Source organism: Xyrauchen texanus, chromosome 7, assembly GCF_025860055.1.
Source record: "Xyrauchen texanus isolate HMW12.3.18 chromosome 7, RBS_HiC_50CHRs, whole genome shotgun sequence".
Classification (NCBI taxonomy): domain Eukaryota; kingdom Metazoa; phylum Chordata; class Actinopteri; order Cypriniformes; family Catostomidae; genus Xyrauchen; species Xyrauchen texanus.
Window position 1 is genome coordinate 39179880 of NC_068282.1, and position 26928 is coordinate 39206807.

The 26928-nt window shown below is 44.4% G+C and overlaps 1 protein-coding gene across 3 annotated transcripts in view; it reads left to right on the forward strand.

Moving 5' to 3' along the window:
• The window catches only part of c7h7orf57 (chromosome 7 C7orf57 homolog), a 36815-nt gene extending 10391 nt beyond the window's left edge, over positions 1 to 26424 (forward strand). The window contains exons 5-10 of one of the 3 annotated variants that reach the window (XR_007970978.1): positions 7099 to 7189; positions 7613 to 7739; positions 19408 to 19490; positions 19589 to 19692; positions 24178 to 25911; positions 26109 to 26420. Coding sequence is in view for 2 of the 3 variants with exons in the window: in XM_052130763.1 (XP_051986723.1) it covers positions 7099 to 7189; positions 7613 to 7739; positions 19408 to 19490; positions 19589 to 19692; positions 24178 to 24230 (458 nt within the window). In the remaining variant the exon portion in view is untranslated. Of the gene's footprint in view, positions 1 to 7098; positions 7190 to 7612; positions 7740 to 19407; positions 19491 to 19588; positions 19693 to 24177 lie in introns of all 3 variants that reach the window. The other 2 variants (XM_052130763.1, XM_052130764.1) reach the window with 2 other exon arrangements.
• Positions 26425 to 26928: the final 504 nt, after the last annotated feature.

Genomic DNA, 26928 nt, shown 5'->3' on the forward strand with positions numbered 1-26928 from the left:
TTGGTGATGGCCTGGATGCCCTGCCACATGCGGCGCGTGTCACCGCTGTCCTGGAAGTGACTGTGGATTCTCTGGGCGTGTGCGCGCTTTGCCTCTCTGATTGCCCGGGACAGTTTGGCCCTAGCTGTTCTTAGGGCTGCCTTATCGCCTGCTCTGAAGGCGGAGTCTCAGGTCCTCAGCAGCGTGCGCACCTCCGCAGTCATCCACTGCTTCTGGTTTGAGCGTGTGGTGATGGTCTTGGAGAAAGTGACATCATCAATGCACTTAGCTGATGTAGCTGGTCACTGATGCTGTGTATTCCTCCAAGTTGGTAGAATCGCCATATGTTGCAGCCTCCCTGAACATGTGCCAGTCAGTACACTCAAAACAGTCCTGAAGAGCAGAGATGGCTCCTGCTGGCCAGGCTTTCACCTGCTTCTGAAGCGCTTTTGTGCGTCTGACGAGCGGTCTGTATGCTGGAATTAACATAACATGGGGTCTGAGTAGCCGAGGTGGGGGCGGGGCTCCGCCCGGTACACGCCTGGGATGTTTGTTTAAACAAGATCAAGCGCGTTCTCCCCTCTCGTTGCAAAGTCCACATACTGATGGAATTTAGGGAGCACTCTCTTGAGATTCACATGGTTGAAATCTCCGGCGACAATAAACAGTCCGTCGGCGTGAGTGTTCTGCAGTTCGCTCATAGCCCCATACAGTTCACAGAGCGCTTCCTTAGCGTTAGCGTTGGGAGGAATGTAAACTCCGGTTATAATAACAGTGGTGAATTCCCGTGGTAAATAAAAAGTTCTGCATCTAACAGTCACAAGCTCCAACAGTAACTAGAGACTTCCATAGAGTTCTTGCACCATTCCATGTTGATGTAAACACACAAGCCACCACCACAAGTCTTCCCGAAGAGAACTGTATTTCTGTTGGCACGAAACGAGGCGAGCCCGTCGAGCTGAATGGCGCCATCCAGAACTCTGTCGCTGAGCCACGTCTCCGTGAAAACAAAGACGCAGCAGTCTCTAAACTCATGCTGCGTAGCCTGCTGGAGTCGGATATAGTCAAGTTTATTGTCCAGGGAGCAAACATTTGAGAGCTGGATAGACGGGAGAGCCGGCCGCTAGGGTTTGTTTTTAGCCTAGCATGGACCCCCGCCCTCTTGCCCCGCTTCCGCTTCGCACTTCCGCTTCGCACACTGCTTACGACGTCCTCTCCCCCGGCCACCGGCATCAGGCGACGCAGAGGACTGGAGGCCTAGTCTCCGCAGCAAGCCGAGTACGCGTAGCACCTCCTGTAAGTCACATGCAGCTTGGTTTTTGCTTGGTTTTTGAGTCTTATATTTCAGTAGTGTCTGGTGATGGTAGACACGAACACCGGTTGCTCCGATGTCCATGTGCCGCAAAAGTCGGGCTTATTTAACAAAAATAGCACCATTTTGAATCCGGAGTGGCCGCTGCGTGCTACCGATCGGCCTGGTTAAATAGAGACAACCCACAACTAATTATTAAAAGTTCAACGTCCTCAAAAAATAAAGTGCATGAAACCCAAACTTCAAGTCAGACTCAAACCAGTGAAGATCAAAACTTGATAATAGAGAACTCTCTCTTCAAAAGGAAAGAAGTCACAGCATGGCACAAGGGCACATTAATCAATGGCCAGTCAGGAAAGTAGGTCTCGGAAGATTGAACGCACAAAGGACATTGATATGGAGGGACTATTAGCCCCCCGTAGCCATAGTGCTTCCCCTAAGGATAGGAGTAGAGGGCATATTCCCATTCTACCCACCTGATGGGTAGTCACATTATTCAGTGGAACTGCCGAGGAGTAAATTTTGCAGAACTTAAGAATCTAACTGCTTTACTTAATCCTCTTGCTGTTTGTCTCCAAGAGACACACTTATCACCAAACAGGACCTAAATTTGATGACATGTCCTCCAAGTAAACAGCCTTGATTTCTGTTTTTGAAATCAGTGTGTTTGGGGTCGTTATCATGCTGGAATACTGCCCTGCGGCCCAGTCTCCGAAGGGAGGGGATCGTGCTCTGCTTCATTATGTCACAGTACATGTTGGCATTCATGGTTCCCTCAATGAACTGTAGCTCCCCAGTGCCGGTAGCACTCATGCAGCCTGAGACCATGACACTCCCACCACTACACTTGTCTTTGTACTCCTCACCTGGTTTCTGCCACACACGCTTGAAACCATCTGAACCAAATAAGTTTATCTTGGTCTCATCAGACCACAGGACATGGTTCCAGTAATCCATGTCCTTAGTCTGCTTGTCTTCAGCAAACTGTTTGCAGGCTTTCTTGTGCATCATCTTTAGAAGAGGCTTCCTTCTGGGATGACAGCCATGCAGACCAATTTGTTGCAGTGTGCGGTGTATGGTCTGAGCACTGACAGGCTGACCCCTCCACCCCTTCAACCTCTGCAGCAAAGCTGGCAGCACTCATACGTCTATTTTCCAAAGACAACCTCTGGATATGACACTGAGCACGTGTACTCAACTTCTTTGGTCGACCATGGCAAGGCCTGTTCTGAGTGGAACCTGTCCTGTTAAACCGCTGTATGGTCTTGGCCACCGTGCTGCAGCTCAGTGTCAGGGTCTTGTCAATCTTCTTATAGCCTAAGCCATCTTTATGTAGCGCAACAATTCTTTTTTTCAGATTGTAAAAAGACAGGCAAAACTGCTAAAAATACATAGATTTGCCCCTTGAAGGTCTCTGCGTTGTTCTGTCTTTTCTGAGCACTGACTCCAATTTTATATTAATCTGACTCCAATTTTAAGTTGACCTCTGATTTAGATTAAAGTTCTAAATTCTTTCTGATTATTCTTTTATTTTAATCATTTAAGTTATTGATTACTCTGAATCCTCTTCTATTCATTTACCTTTTGATCAGTTTCTAATGAGATTCAAACTGATAGTCTTTAAGTGGCTTCCTCCTACATTAAAGCTTCAGTTATGATAGAAATGATTCTTAAAATGGGATTCTCCTGCTCGGTTCCTCCAGAGCGGTTTCTCCTATTTTAAAGACCCAGTATTGATATAAATGATTTCAGAGGAATACAGAATAAATCAAAAAGTAACAATTTATTTGCCAGGTAGGATTTAAAACACAAGTTAAAGAAACAAGTCAAAGAACATACCTGGCAGTTGAGAAAAGTACATGTAATTGCAAAGCATGGGAAATCTGAATGCAGATTCCTATTATTACAGTTACACACATTGAGGTGTGGGATCATCTGACTACAGAGAACCTTGAGCTCTGGGCCAGCCTTCCTTAAATATCCAGACAGAATACACATTGTGTACCAAATGGTATTATCCTTTGTTCAATGAGAATTTGGGGGTGAAAGGGTTCTTGGCTTCCTGGTGTTAAACCTTCAAGGAGGGGATAGGCCTCCAGAATTATTCAGTATTTGGCATAGACCTTATAACTTTGTTGTCATTAAGTTTTATAAAGCTGGGGACAAAACACTATACCAGACGCACTCGAGACATTTTAAATGATACCAAACATGTTACAAAAGTTACATTATTTGTATACATCAGATATGGTGCATACAGATCTTAGGTGAGTTTGGGGTGATTCTGGGCTTAAAGGGAATGGATGAGGAGGAGGAGAGGGAGAGAATGGGACAGATGTGGAAGGGCGACAATGAGGTGTGATTTTTCAGTCTTCGCTCAGTGGGGTGTGGTGCCTCAGGAAGCATTTGCTATTTGCCTTTGAATGCAAACACATTGGCACCCCGCCTTACAAGATCCTCAGAGTGTTCTTTGCCATGAGGTGCCATGTTGAACTTCCAGTGACCAGTTTGAGGGATTGTGAGAACTATGACACCAAATGTAACACACCTGCTCCCCATTCACACCTTAGACCTTGTAACACTAACGAGTCACATGACACCGGGGAGGGAAAATGGCTAATTGGGCCCAATTTGGACATTTTCACTTAGGGGTGTACTCACTTTTGTTGCCAGCGGTTTAGACATTAATGGCTGTGTGTTGAGTTATTTTGAGGGGACAGCAAATTTACACCTGTTATACAAGCAGTACACTCACTATTTTACATTGTAGCAAAGTGTCATTTCGTCAGTGTCACATGAAAAGATGTAATCAAATATTTACAAAAATGTGTAGGGTGTACTCACTTTTGTGAGATACTGTACGTCACACATAAAACTCTGAACCCTCAACGAAAATTCTTGGATCTTAACACACCATCAAAAATCATGGGTTTGTGTCCCCATCTTCCACCAGCAGGTGGGTGTGTCTTTAAGACCAAGCCTATACAATCTAGAGGGGGTCCAATAGATCAATTTCCTTCAGTGGCAGCAAACACATTAAACTGTGATTCTTACAAACATAATTCAGTGGAGAAACTAGTTTTGTACCTGAGGGGTAGGGGGACAGGCCTTTTGAATGTTTGTGCAACACAGGATGCGATCACGCGATTTGGATCGACCACTCGCTTTATTGTCAGAAATACGTGTATACAACCATTGAATAGTGATTAGATCTTTGTTCAAACATCAGCCAAAACTGTTGGATACTTTCTTTATAACAATAAGGATGCACTTCCAAAGAAAAAATTTAACTCCTCATCTCCTACAGCTGAAGCAACTACATCCAATACGTTTTCCTTTGTTAATGAATCCTTATAAAATGTAAGTTAAGTGATTACTTAGTTTCTGCACAATTAAGCTTGTCATTCTTCGTCATTACAAAATTTACCAACAACATGTGGCATTGCGTGCATGATTACATTTGAAAGCACACTCAGCTGTGTATATGTGTAATGCTGTTACCCCTTTAGACCGGTTCTCTGTATAATATTGTATAATATGCAGTTTTATTTGGTTTTAAGCCTATTTGTAGTTAACTGTAATTCCCCGTCTGTCGCTCAGTCGACGTTGTGTCACTGAGTTGACACTAGGGGTCGCTCCTGCGGAGCCCGGAGATCTCTGATTTTGAGAAAAGGCCAATGAGAATTGGCGTGTGGAATTTGCATGCCATTCCCCTTGACATACGGGTATAAAAGGAGTGACGCTGCAAATACACATCACATGTCTTCTTCAGAGCCGAGAGAGCAGTCACAGAGCTGAATTCCTCTGCTGTTTCATTCATCTCTAGAAGCTGTTGGTTCTACGGCGCTTTCCAGCGGTCCTCCCCCTCGCATACTACGTTGTGCTGAGCACACACCCCTGGGCGCTTCAGCAGCTGATAAAAGAGCTTACGGAGTGAATAACTTAATTTATATATATTTATATTCTACATATACATATATATATATATATATATATATATATATATATACATATATATACACTCACCAAAAGGTGAGTGTATACACAGAAGTTTTGATGCATTTGGCCCAAGTATACATTGTCTGTCTGGCAGGGTGGGGTATTAAGACAGTCAGATCATAATAGACACCCACCTACAAGCAATGGGCTTACGTATAACTCTCCATAAAACTATTACTTTGTGTTCAATTTATATACCCCCTGATGTTACCATGACCTTACAAGACATGAACATATTGGCTGATCAGTTGCCACTCCCTTACATCATTATGGGTGATTTTAAAAGTCATAGTCCATTATGGGGAGGAAGAGTTGAAGACTTTATTAGTAATAACGCTCTGTGCCTCTTCAATTATGGTTCAAATACTTACACCCGGGATATGGAACATATTCTGCCATTGACCCGAGATATTGCTTGACTTCTCGTGCAAAACTTGGGATGACCTATGTGGAAGTGACCACTTCCCTTAATACTCACTAGACATCCAACAAAGAACCCCAAGATGGCAACTCAAAAAAGCCAATTGGTTCATGTTTCAAACCATGTGCTATGAAAAATTTAACATGAGGATTAAAAATAACCAAGACCCAGCAAAAAGCTTTACAGACACTTTCATTCAAATAGCAAATGAAACTATTCTTAAGACATCATCAAAGCCACATAGTAAGTCAAACCCATGGTTCAACGACAACTGTAAAAAGGCTATCAAATCCTGGAAAAAAACAACAGAGAATCTTACAAAATGAAAAAGGTGTCGGGCACAAAGAATCATTAATGAGGCAAAAAGACAAAGCTGGAGAAATTTTGTATCAAATCTTACACCATCCAAAAAGATCTGGGATTTGATTCAGAAGATGGAAAATTGGGGAGGTGGTCCACAAGTTCAACTTATTAAACATCAAGGCACCCTATTAACTACAAAACAGCAAATAGCAAATAAACTGGCAAACTAGAGTCTTTTGAGAAGAACTCCTCACTAGAAAACTGTCAACATAATTTAAATACAATAAGAATACAACAAGAACAGAAACCCCTTGATTACTCCTCAAACAATATGGAACCATATAATCATCCTTTCACAGTGGGCTTTAAAGCACAGAGAGCTTTAAAGCATGCTCATAATACAGCAGTTAGACCAGAAAAAATTCAATATGAGTTTTTGAAGCATATGCCGCCTACAGTACTAATGCTCCTTCTGAAAATGTTTAATACCATCTCGAAAAAGGGAAATGTTCCTTCATCCTGGCAAGAAGCAATAATTATACCCATACCGAAACAGGCAAGGACCATTCTGATGCTAACAATCACTGCCCAATAGCACTGACCAGCTGCCTCTGTAAAATTATGGAGAGAATGGTCAATGACCATCTAGTGTGGATACTATGAGCACAAGATCAGTAAATTCCTGTGTGGGTTTAGAAAAGGAAAAAGCACATTGGATCACCTCATTAGACTGGAATCAATTGTATGGGACAGCTTTATTTACATTTATTAAAAGAACATGCTGTAGGCGTTTTGTTCGACCTGGAGAAGGCTTATGACCTATATAGTGGAAAAATAAATGATTTAGAAAAGTAGGGTACAAAAGAAATTGGAAATGCAAAATGATCATGCTTTTTTCCATATCATTCCTTGATGTAAATAATCATCATAGTGAGGTCATGTGACAGTGTTCCAGTTTAATAGGTTTATTGTTAGATTAAAAGTTTACAGTAAATACTGTGCAGTATAAAGTAGGTAATGCGTTAGCATTTGATTGCAAACATTCTCATAATTATAATCCTGCTTCTCTTTTATTGTTCTGTAGGTTTGCTGAGCCACGATGACCCTGTGGAAGCAAAACCCAGTTCCTACCAACCTTCTAATTGGTTCTCTGGCTCGCCAGATGATCAAGAGAGGTGAGAATTAGTTAGCCCATATGATGCGGATATGTTCGAGGCCTTGGATGAATGTCATCTAGATTCAAAGAGTGATCCTAGTCCTTTTATAAGGGATCTTCTGAATTTATTGCCTTATTTAAGGCAATACATTTACAGTAAAATGTTATAAGGTCATGGCCTGGTGAAAGAAGATATAAAGTTGTCAAATAGACCTGGTATTTAACGCTTTCTAAATATAGCATGGCATGTTCCTTGCGCTATCATGCAAAGCTGTATATGATAACCATATCTGGTCCATATTTAGGGTGACATGATAAAGGATGTAAATTCTTCTAACAGATGGATTACAGAGATTGTTTAGAGAGATGCAAGGATCCACCCCAAACCATCCAGTATGGAGGTGTAAAACTGGGGTTCAATCGTGTGATTTTATGCTTGCAGCGGAGGTAACGCAACTACCCCTGATGGATTCAGCAAGGGTCAGTTTAAAGGGGCCGCACAACAGCTGGATCCCCCTTTTGGAACTGATGAATGTTCAACCTGGGAGAGGGAGTCTGACGATAGCAAGGTGAATGGATCGGAACAAACAGTGACTGCCTGCTCATGCACGGCCGTCACTTAAACAAATTTCCCCTACTTCCTTCTGCCACCATATTATAAACAGTCTTTCAGTTGCCATCATCCTTTTAAGTTTTTCAAAATGTTTACCATGCATCTGTAAAATTCAAAAAAACTGTAACTGGGTGGGCACCAAGATTCATGCTGTCGTTTTTGTTTTTCATTGTTGTGATTTTTGTTTTTAATTTTTGAATACTTTGAATAAATATGACTAGGCCATTTTCTCATATATAATATTTGCATAACACATTTTAAAGGATACTAATTTAATATAAGCACATTCTTCTTCCTATTTCATGCAATTATTTGTTTTGCAATTAATCTCTAGTTAGGCTTGGCTAATATGAAAACAGGCACAGACATTAAGGGATAAAGGCACACGCCAATGTAAAACCAGTCTGACATTTTTCACTATAAAGAACTGGTCTCTCCGGGCCTGTTCTTACAGAATGCTGACTCACTGTTGCCATGGCTATGAGCTCACTCAGAGGATCTTTGATCTGTGGTTCTTACCCCTGCCCCATCATCTTCATCATAAGATAAACAGGAAATGGAGTCATCTTACCACAATCAGTCATTTTATTATTTTGCTTCTTAATACTTTTATGATTATTTTTTTATTTTTATGAAATTGGATCTGTTCCAAAACTTAGTGAGCTGCCTAGCTGTCTCCTGCCTACATTGGCAGCTGTCTTCTATGGCAGCATCCTTACTAAAATGATGCCTCGTAAGAAAGAAATTTTGAACACTTTTCATAGGCGGCAGCTCTGGGCATACAGTGTACGCTATGCGTAACGCGACTCGCAACTGATTTTTTAATACAGGTGACGCGATACTCTAATGAGCATAAAAATGCATAGTAGACACACATTTGTGGTAAAATAGCCAGTTTTCTATTAAACTAAACGATTTTAACGATACTTTTCAGTATTGAATGAATTGTAATATTTATAATCCAAATTTCTCTTGCTTCGACTGCCATCTTTGATTTATTTTCCACCGAGCTCATCACTGTGCATTTTGGGATCGCCTACCTGGGTGAAGGAGAAAAGGATATAGCTGCAAGCAGAGCTCCAAAAAGGGGCGGGAGCGCTAAACCGCCATTAAAGATATAGGGAGCTCCTAATTTAAACCTTTCCCTACCTTAACCGTGATTGAAAGTGATGCCCCCTTTTTGGAGTTGTCGCAACCCCCTTTTGGGATAACCACACCCCCTTCTGAAGTAACCCCACCCTCTTTTGGAGATTCAACCCCCATTTGGAGGTCTCTGGCCTGCAGCTATACCTACTTGGGGAAGAATATATATAGAAAAATAAAGTAATTTCTATGTTACTACATTTGTTATGAACAATTTTTATTGATTCCATGCAGCAAATCAAACCACATGAAATCATAACTTTTCCACCCCACACAAACAAGCACCTCAGTGGTCAAAAGCCAAATGACAAAGACACACAAATAGACAATAAAACAGCAGAAAATACTTAGAAACATAAAAAAAAGAATATTAAAAGCATACTTTCAAAAACAAAAAGTTTGCAACCGATATATCCAAAACCACTAGTCTCTTTCCGCTGCCCCTCCACGAGAGCCTTCCAAAAAGGCTAAATAGCTGCCCCATTTCTTGTTGTACAAATCCGGGTTGCCTAGCCTTCTACATGCCTTCTCCTCAAATGCCGCTACCCTGCCCATCTTCATGTACCACTCCTGAAATGAGGGTGCTCCAGCCGACTTCCATCCCCTAAGGATGACCGGTCTACCGATCATAACTTAAAATACAAAGTCTGGGGCAAAAAATTATTTGATTGCCATATACAGTATCTCACAAAAGTGAGTACACCCCTCAGATTTTTGTAAATATTTGATTATATCTTTTCATGTGACAACACTTAAGAAATGACACTTTGCTACAAAGTAGTGAGTGTACAGCTTGTATAACAGTGTAAATTTGCTGTCCCCTCAAAATAACTCAACACACAGCCATTAATGTCTAAACCTCTGGCAACAAAAGTGAGTACACCCCTAAGTGAAAATTTCCAAATTGGGCCCAAAGTGTCAATATTTTGTGTGGCCACCATTATTTTCCAGCACTAAACCTGTGCTTCACAGGTTGCCACTGGAGTCCTCTTCCACTCCTCCATGACAACATCACTGAGCTGGTGGATGTTAGAGACCTTGTGCTCCTCCACCTTCCATAGGGTTTAGGTCTGGAGACATGCTTGGCTAGTCCATCACCTTCACCCTCAGCTTCTTTAGCAAGGCAGTGGTCGTCTTGGAGGTGTGTTTGGGGTCGTTATCATGCTGGAATACTGCCCTACGGCCCAGTCTCCGAAGGGAGGGGATCGTGCTCTGCTTCATTATGTCACAGTACATGTTGGCATTCATGGTTCCCTCAATGAACTGTAGCTCCCCAGTGCCGGTAGCACTCATGCAGCCTGAGACCATGACACTCCCACCACCACACTTGTCTTTGTACTCCTCACCTGGTTTCTGCCACACACGCTTGAAACCATCTGAACCAAATAAGTTTATCTTGGTCTCATCAGACCACAGGACATGGTTCCAGTAATCCATGTCCTTAGTCTGCTTGTCTTCAGCAAACTGTTTGCAGGCTTTCTTGTGCATCATCTTTAGAAGAGGCTACCTTCTGGGACGACAGCCATGCAGACCAATTTGATGCAGTGTGCGGTGTATGGTCTGAGCACTGACAGGCTGACCCCTCCACCCCTTCAACCTCTGCAGCAATGCTGGCAGCACTCATACGTCTATTTTCCAAAGACAACCTCTGGATATGACACTGAGCACGTGTACTCAACTTCTTTGGTCGACCATGGCAAGGCCTGTTCTGAGTGGAACCTGTCCTGTTAAACCGCTGTATGGTCTTGGCCACCATGCTGCAGCTCAGTGTCAGGGTCTTGTCAATCTTCTTATAGCCTAGGCCATCTTTATGTAGAGCAACAATTCTTTTTTTCAGATCCTCAGAGTGTTCTTTGCCATGAGGTGCCATGTTGAACTTCCAGTGACCGGTTTGAGGGATTGTGAGAGCGATGACACCAAATGTAACACACCTGCTCCCCATTCACACCTTAGACCTTGTAACACTAATGAGTCACATGACACCGGGGAGGGAAAATGGCTAATTGGGCCCAATTTGGTGTACTCACTTTTGTTGCTAGCGGTTTAGACATTAATGGCTGTGTGTTGAGTTATTTTGAGGGGACAGCAAATTTACACCTGTTATACAAGCAGTACACTCACTACTTTACATTGTAGCAAAGTGTCATTTCGTCAGTGTCACATGAAAAGATATAATCAAATATTTACAAAAATGTGTAGGGTGTACTCACTTTTGTGAGATACTGTACGTCACACATAAAACTCTGAACCCTCAACGAAAATTCTTGGATCTTAACACACCATCAGAAATCATGGGTTTGTGTCCCCATCTTCCACCAGCAGGTGGGTGTGTCTTTAAGACCAAGCCTATACAATCTAGAGGGGGTCCAATAGATCAATTTCCTTCAGTGGCAGCAAACACATTAAACTGTGATTCTTACAAACATAATTCAGTGGAGAAACTAGTTTTGTACCTGAGGGGTAGGGGGACAGGCCTTTTGAATGTTTGTGCAACACAGGATGCGATCACGCGATTTGGATCGACCACTCGCTTTATTGTCAGAAATACATGTATACAACCATTGAATAGTGATTAGATCTTTGTTCAAACATCAGCCAAAACTGTTGGATACTTTCTTTATAACAATAAGGATGCACTTCCAAAGAAAAAATTTAACTCCTCATCTCCTACAGCTGAAGCAACTACATCCAATACGTTTTCCTTTGTTAATGAATCCTTATAAAATGTAAGTTAAGTGATTACTTAGTTTCTGCACAATTAAGCTTGTCATTCTTCGTCATTACAAGTTCTGAATTTACCAACAACATGTGGCATTGCGTGCATGATTACATTTGAAAGCACACTCAGCTGTGTATATGTGTAATGCTGTTACCCCTTTAGACCGGTTCTCTGTATAATATTGTATAATATGCAGTTTTATTTGGTTTTAAGCCTATTTGTAGTTAACTGTAATTCCCTGTCTGTCACTCAGTCGACGTTGTGTCACTGAGTTGACACTAGGGGTCGCTCCTGCGGATCCCGGAGATCTCTGATTTTGAGAAAAGGCCAATGAGAATTGGCGTGTGGAATTTGCATGCCATTCCCCTTGACATACGGGTATAAAAGGAGTGACGCTGCAAATACACATCACATATCTTCTTCGGAGCCGAGAGAGCAGTCACAGAGCTGAATTCCTCTGCTGTTTCATTCATCTCTAGAAGCTGTTGGTTCTACGGCGCTTTCCAGCGGTCCTCCCCCTCGCATACTACGTTGTGCTGAGCACACACCCCTGAGCGCTTCAGCAGCTGATAAAAGAGCTTACGGAATGAATAACTTTATATATATATATTTATATTCTCATATACAAATATATATACATATATATGCACTCACCTAAAGGATTATTAGGAACACCTGTTCAATTTCTCATTAATGCAATTATCTAATCAACCAATCACATGTCAGTTGCTTCAATGCATTTAGGGGTGTGGTCCTGGTCAAAACAATCTCCTGAACTCCAAACTGAATGTCAGAATGGGAAAGAAAGGTGATTTAAGCAATTTTGAGCGTGGCTTGGTTGTTGGTGCCAGACGGGCCGGTCTGAGTATTTCACAATCTGCTCAGTTACTGGGATTTTCACGCACAACCATTTCTAGGGTTTACAAAGAATGGTGTGAAAAGGGAAAAACATCCAGTATGTGGCAGTCCTATGGGCGAAAATGCCTTGTTGATGCTAGAGGTCAGAGGAGAATGGGCCGACTGATTCAAGCTGATAGAAGAGCAACTTTGCCTGAAATAACCACTCGTTACAACCGAGGTATGCAGCAAAGCATTTGTGAAGCCACAACACGCGCAATCTTGAGGCTGATGGGCTACAACAGCAGAAGACACCACCGGGTACCACTCATCTCCACTACAAATAGGAAAAAGAGGCTACAATTTGCAAGAGCTCACCAAAATTGGACAGTTGAAGACTGGAAAAATGTTGCCTGGTCTGATGAGTCTCGATTTCTGTTGAGACATTCAGATGGTAGAGTCAGAATTTGGCGTAAACAGAATGAGAACATGGATCCATCATGCCTTGTTACCACTGTGCAGGCTGGTGGTGGTGGTGTAATGGTGTGGGGGATGTTTTCTTGGCACACTTTAGGCCCCTTAGTGCCAATTGGGCATCGTTTAAATGCCACGGCCTACCTGAGCATTGTTTCTGACCATGTCCATCCCTTTATGGCCACCATGTACCCATCCTCTGATGGCTACTTCCAGCAGGATAATGCACCATGTCACAAAGCTCGAATCATTTCAAATTGGTTTCTTGAACATGACGATGAGTTCACTGTACTAAAATGGCCCCCACAGTCACCAGATCTCAACCCAATAGAGCATCTTTGGGATGTGGTGGAACGGGAGCTTCGTGCCCTGGATGTGCATCCCACAAATCTCCATCAACTGCAAGATGCTATCCTATCAATATGGGTCAACATTTCTAAAGAATGCTTTCAGCACCTTGTTGAATCAATGCCACATAGAATTAAGGCAGTTCTGAAGGCAAAAGGGGGTCAAACACAGTATTAGTATGGTGTTCCTAATAATCCTTTAGGTGAGTGTATATATATATATATATATAAACACAGTTAAAAGAGTATATTTCTCTAAAAGAGTGGCACAAACAGTGAAGCGTCTTTTTCAAGATGTCTTTCCGTTTGTGTGTGTTTCCTGGTTGCGGTCGTTCTCTCTCCCCGTCTGATGGCCACGATCGCTGCCTCTTGTGTCTGGATGCTACCCACGCAGAGTCAGCGTTCATGGATGGTTCATGCTCTCACTGCGAGAGCATGGCCATGTCTACATTGCCGTCGCGGCTCGCTCCCCGACTCGGTCCTTCTACCTACGGGTATGAGGCGGTGTCGGCTAGCGCTGGGGGCGATATGGGGACCTCAGTGGGAGCCTCTCCGCCGGGTACAACCCCACGGACCTCCCACTCCCCGCCACGCTCGTATGCTCCAACCGAGTGCCGGGGCGCGGTTGCCGGTTCGCTTCATAGCAGACCCGCAAACTCGTTTGGAGCACCTGACAACGATGAGATCTCGATCGCAGCATCAGAGAGCGGGTTCGTCATCTCTGACGCTGAAGACTCGGCTGAACTCCCACCCTCGGGTGCGGCGGCTCAGTCGCAGGCTGACGCGGAGCTGACAGCCATGCTTGCCCGGGCAGCCGCGAGTGTCGGGCTGGAGTGGAATCCTCCGCCTCCCCCCGAACCCTCGCGGCTCGATGATTGGTTCCTGGGGCCAGAGCGCCGCTTCCGTCCACGCTCCGCCCCCGTTCCTTTCTTCCCGGAGGTGCATGAGGAGCTTACGCGCTCGTGGCAGGCACCTTTTACTGCCCGCACGTGAGCAGTAAGCTCTTCCGCTCTCACCACCCTCGACGGTGGTGTGGCAATGGGCTATGCGGCAATTCCCCAGGTGGACCAAGCGGTCGCGGTGCACTTATGCCCGCAAAACGCCTCCACCTGGTGGAACCGCCCGAGACTTACATCCAGGGCCTGTAGGCTGACGTCGTCTCTGACGGCTAAAGCCTATAGCGAGGCAGACGGAAGCGATACAGCACATCCTGCCCAGGCGGAGCTACAGACCCCGCACCCCGTCTGCTCATCGCCCAGCGCGTCCCCCTGCGGTACCAACACCAGCCCCGCCACAGCCGGCCCCTTGGGGCTGGCCCCGACGCGGAGCTACCCGCAGGACGGCGACGCCTCACGGCCGGCCGCCAAGAACCCTAAGAAGGCTTCGAAGTGCCCCTGAGACGAGCAGCCCTGGGACTCCGGAAACTGCACTTCGGGAGCTGGTAAGCAGACCACTCCCTCCCCCGCTGGAGGGGCAGGTGGAGAATCCTTATTTCCTTTTGAAATTTATTTCACTGCACTCCCAACGGGCTGCGGTACCCACATTTTCAAAAAAAGAGTGGTTTCCTCATCCACCGGGCTCTACTTCTGGTCTCCCCGGCTGTCGTTATCGTGACTGCCGGCCACCGGTTCTCTTTGGCAGGTACAGCTCTTTGGAACCGGATCTTCCGCTTCCACGCGGCCAGCCGTGGCACAACCCCGCCCCCGGGCCAATGGCCTCCACGGGCTACGAGGATGAAAATCTTCCTCCCCCGTCCCAGGCTGTTCCGGGAGTGGTCACATGGAGCCAGGTAAGTGCTTCGATGTCCCTAGACTCAGCACCCCGGGCTCTGCCCCGTCGCGAAGCCCCGCCTGCTCTGAGCTTGGGGGCGTGGCTCACGCTCCCCAACCCGTCGCGTTGGTTGATCAGGACCGGCCGACTCGGCTATCCAATTCAGTTCGCCAGGTGCCCACCAGGTTCAACGGCGTCCAGCTCACCACGTTGAGGGGCGAGATCGCCGCTGCCTTGCGTGCAGAAATCGCCTCCCTCCTACAGAAGGGTGCGATAGAGCCTGTCCCTCCAGCCGAGATGAAGTAGGGGTTTTACAACCCAAAAAAGGCGGTGGGTTGCGGCCAATCCTCGACTTGCGAGTTCTGAACCGGGCTCTGCACAGACTCCCATTCAAGATGCTCACGCAGAGACGCATTCTAGCGAGCGTCCGGCATCTGGATTGGTTCACGGCGGTGGACCTGAAGGCCGCGTACTTTCATGTCTCGATCCTTCCTCGGCACAGACCCTTTCTCCGGTTAACCTTCGAGGGTTAGGCATATCAGTACAAAGTCCTCCCCTTTGGCCTGTCCCTGTCCCCTCGCGCCTTCACGAAGGTCATAGAGGCAGCCCTTGTCCCACTGAGGGAAGCGGGCATCCGCATCCTCAACTATCTCGACGACTGGCTAATCTTAGCTCACTCGCGAGACATGTTGTGTGCTCACAGGGACTTGGTGCTCAGGCACCTCAGCCGCTTGGGGCTTCGGGTCAACTGGGAAAAGAGCAAGCTCGTCCCGGTTCAGAGCATCTCTTTTCTTGGTATGGGGTTGGACTCGGTCTCAATGTTGGCGCGTCTCACCAGCGAGCACGCACAGTCAGTGCTGAGCTGTCTGCGTACGTTCAGACAGAACACGTTGGTCCCACTGAAATACTTTCAGAGGCTCCTGGGGCATATGGCATCATCAGCCACGGTTACACCGCTTGGGTTGATGCATATGAGACCACTCCAGCACTGGCTGCAGACCCGAGTCGAGAGACGAGCATGGCGCCATGGCACACACCGCGTTCTTGTCACGCAGACGTGTTGCCGTTCTCTCAGCCCCTGGTCAGACCTAGCGTTCTTGCGGGCAGGAGTTCCCCTAGGCCAGGTCTCCAGGCACGTCGTGGTCACAACAGATGCCTCCCTACGGGGCTGGGGTGCCGTGTGCAGCGGGCACTCTGTTGCTGGCCCTTGGACGGGCCCGCTACTGCATTGGCACATCAACTGCCTCAAGTTGCTGGCAGTACTACTTGCCCTGAGGAGGCTTTTGCCGTTGATCCGGGGCAAGCATTTGTTGCTCCGTATGGACAACACAGCCGCGGCGGCATATATCAACCGCCAAGGCGGTCTACGCTCTCGCCGCTTGTCACAACTCGCCCACCGTCTCCTCCTTTGGAGTCAGCACCGACTCAAGTCGCCGCGGGCCACTCACATCCCAGGTTATCTCAACAGCACAGCGGACGCGCTGTCGTGGCAGGTTACATCCAGGGGAGAGTGGAGGCTCCACCCCCAGGTGGTTCAGCTGATCTGGAGTCGATGCGGCCAAGCGCAGGTAGACCTGTTCGCTTCCCCGGAATCCTCCCATTGCCCACTTTGGTACTCTCTGACTGAGGCCCCCCTCGGCACAGATGCCCTGGCACACAGCTGGCCCCTGGGGTTTCGCAAGTATGCGTTTCCCCAGTGAGCCTACTTGCACAGACGTTGTGCAAAGTCAGGGAGGACGGGGAGCAGGTCCTCTTAGTGGCCCCTTATTGGCCCTCCCGGATTTGGTTCTCGGACCTCACGCTCCTCGCGACAGCCCCCCCCCCTTGCGAATTCCCTGAGGAAGGACCTTCTTTCTCAGGGTCAGGGCACCATTTGGCACCCGCGACCAGACCTCTGGAATCTCCATGTCTGGCCCTTGGACAGGATGCGGTAGACTTAGGTGGCCTACCACCCGCGGTGGTAGACACGATTACTCAGACGAGAGCCCCCTCAACGAGGCGTCTTTACGGCCTGAAGTGGCGTCTGTTTGCTCAGTGGTGTTCTTCCCATGGTGAAGACCCCCAGAGATGCGCAGTTGGATCAGTGCTTTCCTTTCAGGAAAAGTTTGAAGATGTATGTAGCCGCTATATCGGCACATCACGATGCAGTGGAAGGTAAGTATTTAGGGAAGCACAATTTGATCATCAGGTTCCTGAGGCGCGAGGAGGTTAAACCCCCCCAGGCCGCGCCTCGTTCTCTCGTGGGACCTCTCCATGGTCCTCCGGGGCCTTCGGGGAGCTCCCTTCGAGCCCCTTGAGTCAGCAGAGCTAAAGGCGCTCTCTCTGAAGACCGCCCTCCTGACGGCGCTCACTTCCATCAAGAGGGTAGGGGACCTGCAGGCGTTCTCTGTTAGCGAACTGTGCCTAGAGTTCGGTCCGGCTTAGTCTCACGTCATCCTGAGACCCCGACTGGGCTACGTGCCCAAGGTTACCACGACCCCTTTTAGGGATCAAGTGGTGAACCTGCAAGCGCTGCCCCAGGAGGAGGCAGACCCAACCTTGGCGTTGCTGTGTCCGGTGCGCGCTCTTCACATCTACTTGGACCGCACGCAGAGCTTTAGAAGCTCCGAGCAGCTCTTTGTTTGCTTCGGCGGACAGCGGAAGGGAAGCGCTGTCTCCAAACAGAGGATCGCCCACTGGGTCGTCGATGCCATCACGATGGCATACCACGGCCAGCATGTGCCGCCCCCTGCTGGCCTATGAGCCCATTCTACCAGGGGCGTTGCGGCTTCATGGGCTTTGTCCCATGGCGCCTCTCTAGCAGACATATGTAGAGCCGTGGGTTGGGCAACACCTAACACCTTTGTGAGGTTCTATAACCTCAGGGTTGAGCCAGTTTCGTCCCGTGTGTTACCAGGTGTCACAAACAGGTAAGTTCGGGTCAGCTGGCTGGGTGTATCGCTTGTGCATAGCGCCTTTCCCCTCCCTTGAGGTGAAGAAGTGCGCTCTTTTCCCAGTTGCGTTCGCAGGAAGTGTGAACCCTGGACGTTCTTCCTCCCTAGCCTAGCGGCCGTCGAGTCTTCGGGGCATCACTAGGCCCCCGTACTGAGGTAAGTGCTCCACATGTGCTGATTGTCCCCTTCGGCAACCCCATGTGATGTATATCCCGCAAAATGGTTTCCCTACAGGTAAACCGCACCCTCTGCCCTGGGTCGCCATGTTTGTAGTAACCCCTCCCCACCTTTGGGTAGGGTCTACCACGACGCCGTTCCACACGATGTGTTTCCGTTGCTAACCGGTAAGACCGTGTGTGTATTCCACCTAACCCCCCCATATGTATATTTGGCCCCCAGCCGAACGATTTTGTTCCTTTTACAGGGGAGAATAATAGAGAGAAGACCCCGGCTGGTCCAGCCAGTCCTTATACTTCTGAGCAGTTAGCCGTTCCCCTAGGTGCAGGGGACCGCTTCATGCCTCAGACACAAGGTCGACTGAGTGACAGACGGGGAAAGTCTCGGATACTGACATAACCTCCGTTCCCTGATGGAGGGAACAAGACATTGTGTCCCCGCTAGCCACAATACTGAACCATCCGCTAAAAGTGTCGGGTCTTTGGCTCGGCTCCTCAGTGCGATACCTGATGTGTATTTGCAGTGTCACTCCTTTTATACCCGTATGTCCGGGGGAGTGGCATGCAAATTCCACACGGCAATTCTCATTGGCCTTTTCTCAAAATCAGAGATGCCCTGGGTCCGCAGGAGCGGCCCCTAGTGTCAACTCAGCGACACAACGTCTCGTTCCCTCCATCAGGGAATGGAGGTTAGGTTTTAAATAACAAAAACATACTATATATTGCATCTGACATTTAACATCTGCCATCTGTCTATGTGTACTAATTCATACAAAACACACACTAGACTTCAAATATATGCCGAAAACCCCGCTGCACTGCAACTCACACGATGCTATGCTGATGCATCCGATGTGAATGCTTTAATCTGTTAACATGGGTGTTGGAAAAAATAAGTTCTGCTCATGCACTGCTCATGCTTGCGATGTGAAACAGCATAAGAATTTGGCCAAAACGGCATATCTTATGAGGTAGCATAATTAAACTTTTGGACCAGCCTTTGTGTTTTGAGCATGCTCAAGATGTCTTAAAATGCTTCCTCCGAAGGAAGCTCGCTAGGTTTTGGAACATACCTATTGTGAGTTTATTTTTTATTGCTGGATTTAATTATTAATTGGTAGATGTTGTTGTCAAAACATTTCATCAGCAGCACTTTATACTCTTTATGTTAAGCAATAATCTAGGCTTGATCTTAAAATAACCAACATCTAATGTCATCATGCAGAAGATCAGCCATGCAACATCAGAGATGCAGAAACTCTCCCTAAGCCAACAAGAAATTGATGAGGTCAACAAGTTCAAAAAGTTGTATGTCTCTTTTTAAGTTTTTTGCTAATTTCTTTCCAGATGCATTTTGTTATTTTAGAGTCTCCATAAGGTTTCCAATATTTTATTTTACCCCACAGGTCTCATGAGAAGAAGAAGGCAACTCCAGTCAACATGTCCAAACTGTTAAGCTTTGGTTATGTTGAGGAAAGTAAGAAATCTCCCAATGATGATGATGCTTCAAGTGAGACTTCCTGTTTTTTATTCTTACATCATGATTGGTTTTAGTTTTGTGCTGCATTAACCACAGGAAACAATATACAGTGGGTACGGAAAGTATTCAGACCCCCTTAAATTTTTCACCCTTTGTTATATTGCAGCCATTTGCTAAAATCATTTAAGATCATTTTTTTTTCCTCATTATTGTACACACAGCACCCCATATTGACAGAAAAACACAGAATTGTTGACATTTCTGCACATTTATTAAAAAAGAAAAACTGAAATATCACATGGTCCTAAGTATTCAGACCCTTTGTTCAGTATTTAGTAGAAGCACCCTTTTGATCTAATACAGCCATGAGTCTTTTTGGGAAAGATGCAACAAGTTTTTCACATCTGGATTTGGGTGTCCTCTGCCATTCCTCCTTGCAGATCCTCTCCAGTTCTGTCAGGTTGGATGGTAAACGATGGTGGACAGCCATTTTCAGGTCTCTCCAGAGATGCTCAATTGGGTTTAAGTCAGGGCTCTGGCTGGGCCATTCAAGAACAGTCACGGAGTTGTTGTGAAGCCACCCCTTCGTTATTTTAGCGGTGTGCTTAGGGTCATTGTCTTGTTGGAAGGTGAACCTTCGCCCAGTCTGAGGTCCAGAGCACTCTGGAGAAGGTTTTCGTCCAGGATATCCCTGTACTTGGTCAGCATTTATCTTTCCCTCGATTGCAACCAGTCGTCCTGTCCCTGCAGCTGAAAAACACCCCCACAGCATGATGCTGCCACCACCATGCTTCACTGTTGAGACTGTATTGGACAGGTGATGAGCAGTGCCTGGTTTTCTCCACACATACCGCTTAGAATTAAGGCCAAAAAGTTCTATCTTGGTCTCATCAGACCAGAGAATCTTATTTATCACCATCTTGGAGTCCTCCATGCGGGCTTTCGTGTGTTTTGCACTGAGGAGAGGCTTCCGTCGGGCCACTCTGCCATAAAGCCCCGACTGGTGGATGGCTGCAGTGATGGTTGACTTACTACAACTTTCTCCCATCTCCCGACTGCATCTCTGGAGCTCAGCCACAGTGATCTTTGGGTTCTTCTTTACCTCTCTCACCAAGGCTCTTCTCCCCGATAGCTCAGTTTGGCCGGACGGCCAGCTCTAGGAAGGGTTCTGGTCGTCCCAAACGTCTTCCATTTAAGGATTATGGAGGCCACTGTGCTCTTTATGAACCTTAAGGGCAGCAGAAATTTTTTTGTAACCATGGCCAGATCTGTGCCTTGCCACAATTCTGTCTCTGAGCTCTTCAGGCAGTTCCTTTGACCTCATGATTCTCATTTGCTGTGACATGCACTGTGAGCTGTAAGGTCTTATATAGACAGGTGTGTGACTTTCCTAATCAAGTCCAATCAGTATAATCAAACACAGCTGGACTCAGTTGAAGGTGTAGAACCATCTCAAGGATGATCAGAAGAAATGGACAGCACCTGAGTTAAATATATGAGTGTCACAGCAAAGGGTCTGAATACTTAGGACCATGTGATATTTCAGTTTTTCTTTTTTAATAAATGTGCAAAAATGTCACCAATTCTGTGTTTTTCTGTCAATATGGGGTGCTGTGTGTACAATAATGAGGGAAAAAAATGAACTTAAATGATTTTAGCACATGGCTGCAATATAACAAAGAGTGAAAAATTTAAGGGGGTCTGAATACTTTCCGCACCCACTGTATATGCACTGCATTCAGAAAGTATTTTTTCTCATTTTGTTATGTTGCAGCCTTATGCTAACATGCTTTAAATTGTTTTGTTCCCCCCCCCCCCCCCCCACACACACATCACACTCCATACTAGAGCTGCAACTAACGATTATTTTGATAATCGATTAATTGACTATTCGGCGATTATTGCAACGGTTATTCATTAGCTCTTAACCGTTTATTCAGCTTGTGTCTGACTTAAAAGGTTGTATTAAATGTGCTTATTATCAATAAAGAGGACAAAATCATCTTTTTAAAATACCTCTAAATGACATTCACTGAATTAAAGGAAAACAACCTTTCAGTATAGAAATTCACTGCAAAAAATCCTATTGTTATCAAATGTTTTTGTCTTGTTTTCCATTTTAAATGGTCTAAAACAAGATGCATTTACTTGAGAACCAGCATATAAGATAGTTAGACTTGCTTTAAGATAATGATTCTTAAACATAAGTGTATTTTCTATATTAGTGTATTTTTTTTTCACTTGGTTATACTTTTTTGCAAGTGCAGTAAAGACAATATACTAATGTTCAAGATCTATTCTCTAAAGTCTAAATATATCATATGCTGCTTCTCAGGTGAATGCATCTTTTAGATATTTAAAAATATTAGAATTTTTCATATTATTTTCAACATTTTCAGATATGCAGTATAGCTGCTAAAGAAAATCTATATCATTTTAAATGTTTTAGATATTTATATTACAAAACAAAAACAAATCAAAAACGTATTTTGTTTCAGTGTGTAATGGGGTGAAAACTACCCTCTCTCACCTTTCTGTTCACTTCAATCCATCTTTAGCTAACAAAAAACAAAATACCTCCAATTAATAAAGCTGCGTATTGCCAATTTTCTTCACGATAAGAAATGCACAGTGACATTTATTATGATTCAATAAGTCGCAAGCCATCGCGTTATAATCTAGCTTCATTAAGCATGCGCACTTGAGGGATGAGCTTTCCCACACCAGAGTGCGCATCAGCCGGGTGCAGTTTCAATCTCTCCCCCTTAGATCAGGACATTCACGCAACTCATAGAAGATGCACTGACCACACAGAGAAATGCCAGTTTCAGAGTTTGTAGTTATTTACATGATCTGCTGCCATATTATTTGAACTTAAATAAAGCTAGAACGCATTAAATATAACTGCATTTAATATATAACACCAGGGTGTTTCCTTTAAAGACATTCGACCTGCAAACTCGAAACTCCAGCTCCACTTATTCCTCAACGACAGTGCTTCTATATTTACTTATTTGTTCTTTTTGCATGATAATTCCCTCATACTTTGTGATCTATATCACCTGAAGCTTTTTGGAAAGTTTAGAGTGCATCTGGACTGTGAGCTGTTTTCTTCCTCTCAATCAGGGGCAAACTGCAGTGCTGCTCTTGTGCATCATCATTAGAGTTTCGTATGATCTTGTGTTATGTTAAATGACATCAAACAACTATTTGTCAACGTTGTTGATAATGTCGACAACGTGATAATTGTTTAAATTTTTACAAATATCACATTGAAATTAGTATTCAGACCCTTTGTTTGACACTTGAAATTTAGCTCAGGTGCATCACATTTTTCTGGATCATCTTTGAGATATTTCTACACTTTGATTTGTGTCCACCTGTCTATATAAGCTGAACTCTCAAAGCTGAAAATCCATATCAGAGGAAAACCAAGCTATGAGGTGAAAGGAACTGCCTGCAGAGCTCAGAGACAGGACTGTGTCGAGGCACAGATTTGGGGAAGGCTACAAAAACTTTTCGGCTGCATTGAAGGTTCCCACAGTGGCCTCCATAATTCTTAAATGGAAGAAGTTTGGAACAACCAGGACTCTTCCTAGAGCTGGCCGCGCGGCCAAACTGAGCAATCGGGGGAGAAGGGCCTTGGTAAGAGAGGTGACCAAGAACCTGATGGTTACTCTGGTTGAGCTCCAGAGATCATGTGTGGAGATGGGCGAAACTTGCAGAAGGACAGCCATCAATGCAACACTCCACCGATCTGGGTTTTATAGCAGAGTGGCCAGACAGAAGCAGCTCCTCAGTGCAAGACTCATATAAAAAAAAGCACCTAAAGGATTCTCAGACTGAGAAACAAGATTGTCTGGTCTGATGAAATGAAGATTAAACTGTTTGAACAAGCAACATTTCTGGAGGAAACCAGGCACTGCTCATCACCTCCATTGAAGGAAAGCTGAATGCAGCAAAATACAGAGATATCCTTAATGAAAACCTGGCCCAGAGTGCTCAGGACCTCAGACTAGGCCAAAGGTTCACCTTCCATCAGGACAGTGACCCTAAGCATGTAACCAAGACAACACAAGAGTGGCTTAGGGACAACTTTGTGAATGTCCTTGAGTGGCCCAGCCAGAGTCCGGACTTGAACCCATTCGAACATCTCTGGAGAGACCTGTTAATGGCTGTTCCCATCCAATCTGACAGAGCTTGAGAGGATCTGCAGAGAAGAATGGCAGAAAAACCCCAAATCCAGGTGTAGAAAGCTTGTCGCATCATACCCAAAAAGACTTGAGGCTGCAATCGCTGCCAAAGGTTCTTCAACTAAGTACTGAGTTAAGGGTCTAAATACTTATGTCAGTGTGATATTTCAGTGTGTTCTTTTTTAATAAATTTGCAGTTGTCAAAAATCAGATTTTTGTTTTGTCATTATAGGGTATGACGTGTAGATTGATGTGAAAAAATAATACTTTCTGAATGCACTGTATAATCCAAAAATTGTTATGTGTGTATTTGATATTTTAGGCATTTCTTCTGAGCAAACCAGTACCATTGAACCAGAGGATGACTTGGAATAGAAGACGTTGTTCCCCTAAACCCTTCCTCATGAATTTGTTCTTCTCTCGTATCCACTAGCTATTTTGCTTCAACACCCCTCTCTATGCTTTATGCAATACACATAAACCAATGTCAGTCATTTGATAAACATCGTCCATCATCGTCATTTTGCATCTTTATCTAAACAACACATTTGTGTAATGCTCACATAACCTGTATGGTGCTTGTCAACAGAATAACTACACCCTTAGCAAGGAGGTATATTTGTTAAGGCATGTGCACCATAAAATAAATCCATGATGCATTGTGCATTGATGCCAAGGTGGAGCTGATTTTTTCAGAATTTCATAATATTCATTTGAGGACTCAACTCATTGCACAACCTTGTGCCAAAACCTTAGGAACACTCAAAATATCTCACATGATCCACATATTACACATAGACAGATAGGATGTACTTATGCCACGTTAAACAGCGGTGTCCCACCTCACACTGTCAAAGAAAATGTGTATAAGCTGCTAACCCTTATTACACCCTCCATGGCTGTTTCTAAGTCTGGCTTGAAACTTTTTGAGTGCTCTTATGCCCCTAGTAGTTAGCTTGTTGAGCGCATTCTTGGCACACAAAAGGCCAATACACTAAATGAAATAATATGATGCCCTTAGTAATGATTTTAGAACAGGAAGGGGGTTTAGGGAGTTTGCGATTGTGAATGTGTTATATTGTTAACATTGATGTGATAGTGTTTTGCTGTTATATGCTGTTTAATTTTGTTTTCTCCCTTCTTAATGTTTACACTTGTCATTTAATGTCTATAAATGATATGAAAATAAATTTGCATGTGCATGAAGTGTTTGCTGTTTTGTAGTGATTGCTTTAAAGGTTGGTTGGCCTCATTGCTTTTCATTTTTACAGTTTTGGTTGTGTAATCAGTCAACCAAAAATGCAATGTCATTGGCAGTAGTAGCGCCACCATGTGCAGAGCAAAATGGAACGGGACATCTGTTTACTGTCGGCGCAACGTACGCTTCCATGGTAGACAGCGTCATTGGTTCTGTTGCTTTTGACATGCGTGACTCTCACGTTTAGTGTAGACGGTGTAAGTATTAACTGTTGTGCTTGAGTGTAATATAGTCAGATCCAATGTGCTGGATGTGCGTTGTGTAAACCCTGACATTTATTTAAATAATGATGATGAGCTGGTTCATTCTCTTCCAAATTATTTAAAAAAATGGCTCTGTTTGAGGGGCTGCACGATCAGAACAGAGGGTGTAAAAGTTGAAATTTTAAGGAGGCACTTAGGAAAAAAACAAGCGTTTAAGACAGTGGGCCAAAAACAGGGTGGAAAATTATAATTTATTACTAAATTAATAAATGTATTACTGCAACAAACAAAAAAAAAATAAAAAATACTTTACTAACGTTTTCAATGGGCCTAAGGGAAGATAATATAACTATAAAAAAAGCATTTTATAACCCTTTTAAATATTGATCAGTTTCTCACCCACACCAATCATAGCACTTGTGAATATATGGATTTAACCAATAGAGTCTTAAGGATTACTTTTATCTTGATTTATGGAGCGTCAAAATTATGGCACCCTTTCACATTGTATGGACCTACATATCTGAAATATAAAAATCTGTGTTTTTGTTCAGCAGAGGAAAGCCAAGTCATACACATCTGGGATGGCATGAGGGTGAGTAAATGATGAGAATTTTACATTGTTGGCTGAACTATCCCTTTAAACTCAGTTACTGCATTTGCAGTTTGGAGATTTCTCCAGCAGGTGGTAATAAAGTCCATTTCCAAACTCTGAAAATATAGTGAAACATTTATATGTATTCATTTGGCAGAGGCTTTTATCCAAAGCGACTTACAGTGCACTTATTACAGGGACAATCCCCCCGGAGCAGCCTGGAGTTAAGTGCTTTCCTCTAGGACACAATGGTGGTGGCTCTGGCTTACCAGTTCTGTGCTTAAGCCCACTACGCCACCACTCCAGCAAGATTAATTGTGTCCATGATGATCTGTGATGTAGCCATTTTATGAAACAAATATTTGAGATTTTTGTTAAACTGTACAAAATTATAAACTATATTTTGGTCATTTTTCTTTTCTTTTTTTTCAACTATTATTTACAATTGTATATCTGATCTAATTTGTATTGGTATTTTTCTACCTGTTGTAGTATTTAATTCACTGCTAAATGGGCTGGTAGAAGAAGTTGGAGATAATAAAATGTTTGGATTTGGTATGAATTAAAAAAAAAAAAATTATCACTTTGTTATTTTGAATATTCTGTATATCATATTTCAATAAATTAATAGATTTTTTCAAAATCAACCGGTAGAGGTGCGTTCCGATACAATCACTGATAATACTAGCCATGATTTGTGTGTCAGTAGATGAAAATGATTAATACTTACATTCTCTATAATTTAATGGAGCACAAATCTAAATCCAGCCAAGAACCACATATTTCATGCGTATAAAAAGGAGCATGTCACTGTCATAGATATATGCCGGACATTCAACAAAGACACAGTTAATGCACAAAAGAACGTAAGTCCATATTTCTATTCTTTTAGTCTTTGCATACATTCCATTTACACTACCAACTTCTTATGAATGTGCTGTCTTTGTTTAAATCATTGGTGCTTAAGGGAATGGACTATATCATAGGATGCAGACGATGCCGGAGAAGAACCTCAGA